This window comes from Silurus aristotelis (assembly GCF_946808225.1).
Source record: "Silurus aristotelis genome assembly, chromosome: 2".
In the NCBI taxonomy this organism is placed as follows: Eukaryota; Metazoa; Chordata; class Actinopteri; order Siluriformes; family Siluridae; genus Silurus; species Silurus aristotelis.
The window spans coordinates 23,114,725-23,121,070 of record NC_139575.1 but is presented as its reverse complement, the minus strand read 5'-3'; the positions used below and the strand labels follow the sequence as shown (position 1 = coordinate 23,121,070).

The 6,346-nt window shown below is 39.4% G+C and overlaps 1 protein-coding gene across 1 annotated transcript in view; it reads right to left on the bottom strand.

Annotated features, from left to right (window-relative positions):
• Window positions 1-359: 359 nt before the first annotated feature.
• The window catches only part of kif5ab (kinesin family member 5A, b), a 51,600-nt gene continuing 45,613 nt past the window's right edge, over window positions 360-6,346 (bottom strand). Inside the window, exons 25-28 of the mRNA XM_083529309.1 lie at window positions 1,956-2,106; window positions 1,778-1,848; window positions 1,626-1,653; window positions 360-1,514 (exon numbers count right to left, since the gene is read on the bottom strand). Coding sequence (XP_083385435.1) covers window positions 1,403-1,514; window positions 1,626-1,653; window positions 1,778-1,848; window positions 1,956-2,106 — 362 coding nt within the window. The 3' untranslated portion in view covers window positions 360-1,402. The remainder of the gene's footprint in view (window positions 1,515-1,625; window positions 1,654-1,777; window positions 1,849-1,955; window positions 2,107-6,346) is intronic.

Here is a 6,346-nt window from a genome sequence, read left to right as displayed (position 1 = left end):
GCGGTCGTTGTTAACCCGGGCCTCGACCGATCTGGTATGAAATTCTCATTTGTGATCCGCATATTTGATTTGGCACATGTTTTACGCTGGATGCCCTTCCTAACGCAACCCTCCCCATTTACCCGGGCTTGGGACTGGCGCTAAGAGTGCACTGGCTTGTGCATCCATAATGGCTGGGTTAATATACCTACATTATATTTTATAATGAATTGGTGAGACTTGTTCAGGTAGTAAAAGAACTCACATTTAGACCAGGAGCATTGTTCTGTTATTCATACATGTGGTTCATTGATTCATCCTAGTGCAATAAAAAGTATTTAAAATCACGCCAAATAAAATAGGCATAACGTGTAGAGATATTTGTTTATTGACATTTTCCTGAGTAGGGCCACCTTATATGCTACAGATGCATGTAGTGCAGCATGCACTATATATTACTCACAAGAAAAACACAAAAAATATAGAATAAGTTAGCAAAATACATGTAATTTAAGAGCATGCACATTCAGAATTACATTCGTTTCCCCTGAAAATAGTGAAGTTCGACACTTGTCAGTTAAAAAACAAAATTTTATGTTTTAAAAAGTACATGAACAAGAAATTTGACTATCAGTTTAGGTTAGGTTAAAGTTGAATAAATAGACTTGTCTGAGCTTAGTGAAAAGAGAAAAATATCAATTTCTCTATGCTCTGGTGGTTTATAAACGTAATTTTATATTCTTTACGTCTTTACATCTTTATTACCTGGGTGTAGAGTTAGATTTTCTGACCTTCCTCGTTCTCTCATCCTAACTGGCTGATTAGGAGAGAGCCAAAGTGACAAGCACACAGAAAGGTACACATAAAGGCCATACGTAATTTTTTTTTTTTTTAACTCAGCGAATGTAAGTAACAACTACAGCCTGATCTTCATTGTTTATGGTACTTTCATGACTTTTGATCTCTATATAACTATAACAATTATATTGTCATCTCATTTTAGGATTCGCACACAGTATTTGCATGTACTGAATTTAGCAAACGTTCATCTTCCCAAAAAAAAAAAAAAAAAAAAAACCAGCACCATCTGCTGGTTGAGTTTATTTGAATATCCAGAATATAGAAATGCAGTGGCTTTTTTTCGGTGAAACATTTTGCAGGAAACATGCATGCATATAGAAAGAGACAGCAACATGTTTTCTATGATCGAGACAATCATTCATTTTCTTGGTGCGCTCAAGGCAATCAAATAGAACATATGCATATATTAACATATGCAAGAATTATACAAGAAGTATACAATAATTATTATTATATGGAATATTATCTAGCTCAGCTAAAAGCTTCATTTCAGCTCTATATCTGTGTACTCTGTGCTTCTGGTATGTTTTTTTGTACTTTGTGCAGTATGTTTTCTAGGCGATTAGCTGGTTGCTTGCTCCTGTTGGATAACCTGTTGTTGCTGTTTGATTTGGACAGGAGGAGGGCTGCACTGGCCATCATTGCTACACACTGAACAGTCACTGAGAGGCACACTAGAGCAGGAATCATTAAAGAGCCAGAAAAGAACAGTAAGGTACAAAAACGTTTTAACAGGTTTTGTGTATATAAACAGTGATTTATTTAAGTAAATTATTAAGACCTACCTGTTGTCATTGATGTCTGTGGTATTCCCTGTGAATAAATACCAACATGTTAATCTGAAATTTACAACAGTACCATGTAAGATACAAAAGCTGTAATCAGATTGTACGGTTAATTAGATTCAGGATCTGCAGTTTAAAACATAGATGTTTACCATTTAGAGTGTTAAGCTTGTGCGTGCAGCTTGGTAACTCATTTGCTTTGCTGTGTTGGTTCTCAGGAGCTCTGTACATACATACAAATTATTTACACTGACAAGGTGTGTGTGTGCGCACGCACACGCATGTATATACAGTATATAAAACAATATGTAAAACATTTGCATAACTCACTTGTCCATACAGTTTGATTTAGACTTATTGTGGGGATGAATGTCTCTCTGAAACAATAAGTTGCTAAATGCAATTCTTGGATCACTATTATGAACAAACATGTGATTGATAGAGGAGTATGCAGGGTAGTGCCCTGGTCGAACAGGTTTGGCTGAGAAAAGAAAATATGTAAACATGTTAATCATATTAACCATGCACTTACATACATGCACATTTTATATACAGCGGGGAAAATAAGTATTTGACACATCAGCATTTTTATTATTAAGGGGATTTCTAAGTGGGATATTGACACAATATTTCCACCAGATGTAGCCATCAAGCCAAATATTGAATTCATACAAAGAAATCAGAACATTTAAGTATACAAGTTGAGTCATAATAAATAAAGTGAAACAACACAGGGAATAAATATTGAACACACTATATTTAATACTTTGTAGAAAAGCCTTTGTTGGCGATTACAGCTTCTAGACACCTCTTCTATGGAGAGACTAGTCGTCTGCATTGCTCAGGAGTGATTCTGGCCCATTTTTCCACACAAATGGTCTTTAAATCTTGAAGGTTTCTTGGGCCTCTTTTATGAACTTTGATCTTTAGTTCTCTCCATAGATTTTCTATGGGAGTTAGGTCAGGTGATTGACTGGGCCATTTAAGCAACTTGATTTCCAAGAAAGAAAACCACTTTATTGTTTCCTTGGCCTTGTGTTTGGGATCATTGTCTTGCTGAAATGTCCACCCTCTTTTCATTTTCAGCTTTCTGGTAGATGGCAGCAGATTTTTATCCAGAATGTCCCAGTACATTTCTCCATTCATCCTGCCTTCAATAATATGAAGTCTGCCAGTACCCCTTGCTGAAAAGCAGCCCCAAACCATGATGCTTCCACCCCCAAACTTAACTCTTGGTATGGTGTTCTTGGGGTGGTGGGCAGTGCCATTTCACATCAAAATGCTTTTCAACGATTAGATTACGAAGAGTTCTTTGCTTTTACCCATCATGAAGTCTTTCCTGTGTGCCTCCTGGGTAATGAGAAGCCTTTATAGGCCATCAATTAGGACTAAAGCAGCTGATATCAATTAGTACTGATGGGGGGCAGGGTTTCTCTCTTAATACTGACAGCTTTCAGGTGATCTCCTGGCTTTCTATGCCATTTTGCACCTTGTTATCTTTATGTGTTCAATACTTATTCCCTGTGTCATTTCACTTTATTTATTATGACTCAACTTGTATACTTAAATGTTCTGATTTCTTTGTATGAATTCAATATTTGGCTTGATGTGTCAAATACTTATTTTCCCCGCTGTGTGTGTGTATATTATAAAAAATAAATAATAATATACAGTGAGGAAAATAAGTATTTGAACACCCTGCTATTTTGCAAGTTCTCCCACTTAGAAATCATGGATGGGTCTGAAATTGTCCTCGTAGGTGCATGTCCACTGTGAGAGACATAATCTAAAAAAAACAAATCCAGAAATCACAATATATGATTTTTAAACTATTTATTTGTATGATACAGCTGCAAATAAGTATTTGAACACCTGTCTATCAGCTAGAATTCTGACCATCAAAGACCTGTTAGTCTGCCTTTAAAATGTCCACCTCCACTACATTTATTTTCCTAAATTAGATGCACCTCTTTGAGGTCGTTAGCTGCATAAAGACACCTGTCCACCCCATACAATCAGTAAGAATCCAACTACTAACATGGCCAAGACCAAAGAGCTGTCCAAAGACACTAGAGACAAAATTGTACACCTCCACAAGGCTGGAAAGGGCTACGGGGAAATTGCCAAGCAGCTTGTTGAAAAAAGGTCCACTGTTGGAGCAATCATTAGAAAATGGAAGAAGCTAAACATGACTGTCAATCTCCCTCGGACTGGGGCGCCATGCAAGATCTCACCTCGTGGGGTCTCAATGATCCTAAGGAAAGTGGAAAATCAGCCCAGAACTACACGGGAGGAGCTGGTCAATGACCTAAAAAGAGCTGGGACCACCGTTTCCAAGGTTACTGTTGGTAATACACTAAGACGTCATGGTTTGAAATCATGCATGGCACGGAAGGTTCCCCTGCTTAAACCAGCACATGTCCAGGCACGTCTTAAGTTTGCCAATGACCATTTGGATGATCCAGAGAAGTCATGGGAGAAAGTCATGTGGTCAGATGAGACCAAAATAGAACTTTTGGGTCATAATTCCACTAAACGTGTTTGGAGGAAAAAGAATGATGAGTACCATCCCGAAAACACCATCCCTACTGTGAAGCATGGGGGTGGTAGCATCATGCTTTGGGGGTGTTTTTCTGCACATGGGACAGGGCAACTGCACTGTATTAAGGAGAGGATGAACGGGGCCATGTATTGCGAGATTTTGGGGAACAACCTCCTTCCCTCAGTTAGAGCATTGAAGATGGGTCGAGGCTGGGTCTTCCAATATGACAATGACCTGAAGCACACAGCCAGGATAACCAAGGAGTGGCTCTGTAAGAAGCATATCAAGGTTCTGGCGTGGCCTAGCCAGTCTCCAGACCTAAACCCAATAGAGAATCTTTAGAGGGAGCTCAAACTCCGTGTTTCTCAGCGACAGGCCAGAAACCTGACTGATCTAGAGAAGATCTGTGTGGAGAAGTGGGCCAAAATCCCTCCTGCAGTGTGTGCAAACCTGGTGAAAAACTACAGGAAACGTTTGACCTCTGTAATTGCAAACCAAGGCTACTGTACCAAATATTAACATTGACTTTCTCAGGTGTTCAAATACTTATTTGCAGCTGTATCAAACAAATAAATAGTAAAAAAAAAATCATACATTGTGATTTCTGAATTTTATTTTATTTTTTTTAGATTATGTCTCTCACAGTGGACATGCACCTACGATGACAATTTCAGACCCCTCCATGATTTCTAAGTCTGAGAACTTGCAAAATAGCAGGGTGTTCAATTATATATATATATATATATATATATATATATATATATATATATATATATATATATATATATATATATATATATACATACACACAGTGGGTACGGAAAGTATTCAGACCCCCTTACATTTTTCACTCTTTGTTATATTGCAGCCATTTGCTAAAATCATTTAGGTTCATTCTTCTTCCTCATGAATGTACACATAGCACCCCATACTGACAGAAAAACACAATTGTTGACATTGTTGCAAATTTATTAAAAAAGAAAAACTGAAATATCACATGGTCCTAAGTATTCAGACCCTTTGCTCAGTATTTAGTAGAAGCCCCCTTTTGATCTAATACAGCCAGGAGTCTTTTTGGGAAAGATGCAACAAGTCTTTCACACCTGGATTTGGGGATCCTCTGCCATTCCTCCTTGCACATCCTCTCCAGTTCTGTCAGGTTGGATGGTAAATGTTGGTGGACAGCCATTTTTAGGTCTCTCCAGAGATGCTCAATTGGGTTTAAGTCAGGCCTCTGGCTGGGCCATTCAAGAACAGTCACGGAATTGTTGTGAAACCACTCCTTCGTTATTTTAGCTGTGTGCTTAGGGTCATTGTCTTGTTGGAAGGTAAACCTTCAGCCCAGTCTGAGGTCCAGAGCTCTCTGGAGAAGGTTTTAAGGTCATCTTTCCCTCGATTGCAACCAGTCGTCCTGTCCCTGCAGCTGAAAAACACCCCCACAGCATGATGCTGCCACCACCATGCTTCACTGTTGGGACTGTATTGGACAGGTGATGAGCAGTGCCTGGTTTTCTCCACACATACCGCTTAGAATTAAGGCCAAAAAGTTCTATTTTGGTCTCATCAGACCAGAGAATCTTATTTCTCACCATCTTGGAGTCCTTCAGGTGTTTTTTAGCAAACTCCATCCGGGCTTTCATGTGTCTTACACTGAGGAGAGGCTTCCGTCGGGCCACTCTGCCATAAAGCCCCGACTGGTGGAGGGCTGCAGTGATAGTTGACTTTATACAACTTTCTCCCATCTCCTGACTGCATCTCTGGAGCTCAGCCACAGTGATCTTTGGGTTCTTCTTTACCTCTCTCACCAAGGCTCTTCTCCCCCGATAGCTCAGTTTGGCCGGACGGCCAGCTCTAGGAAGGGTTCTGGTCGTCCCAAACGTCTTCCATTTGAGGATTATGGAGGCCACTGTGCTCTTAGGAACCTTAAGTGCAGCAGAAATCTTTTTGTAACCTTGGCCAGATCTGTGCCTTGCCACAATTCTGTCTCTGAGCTCTTCAGGCAGTTCCTTTGACCTCATGATTCTCATTTGCTCTGACATGCATTGTGATCTGGAAGGTCTTATATAGACAGGTGTGTGGCTTTCCTAATCAAGTCCAATCAGTATAATCAAACACAGCTGGACTCAAATGAAGGTGTAGAACCATCTCAAGGATGATCAGAAGAAATGGAAAGCACCTG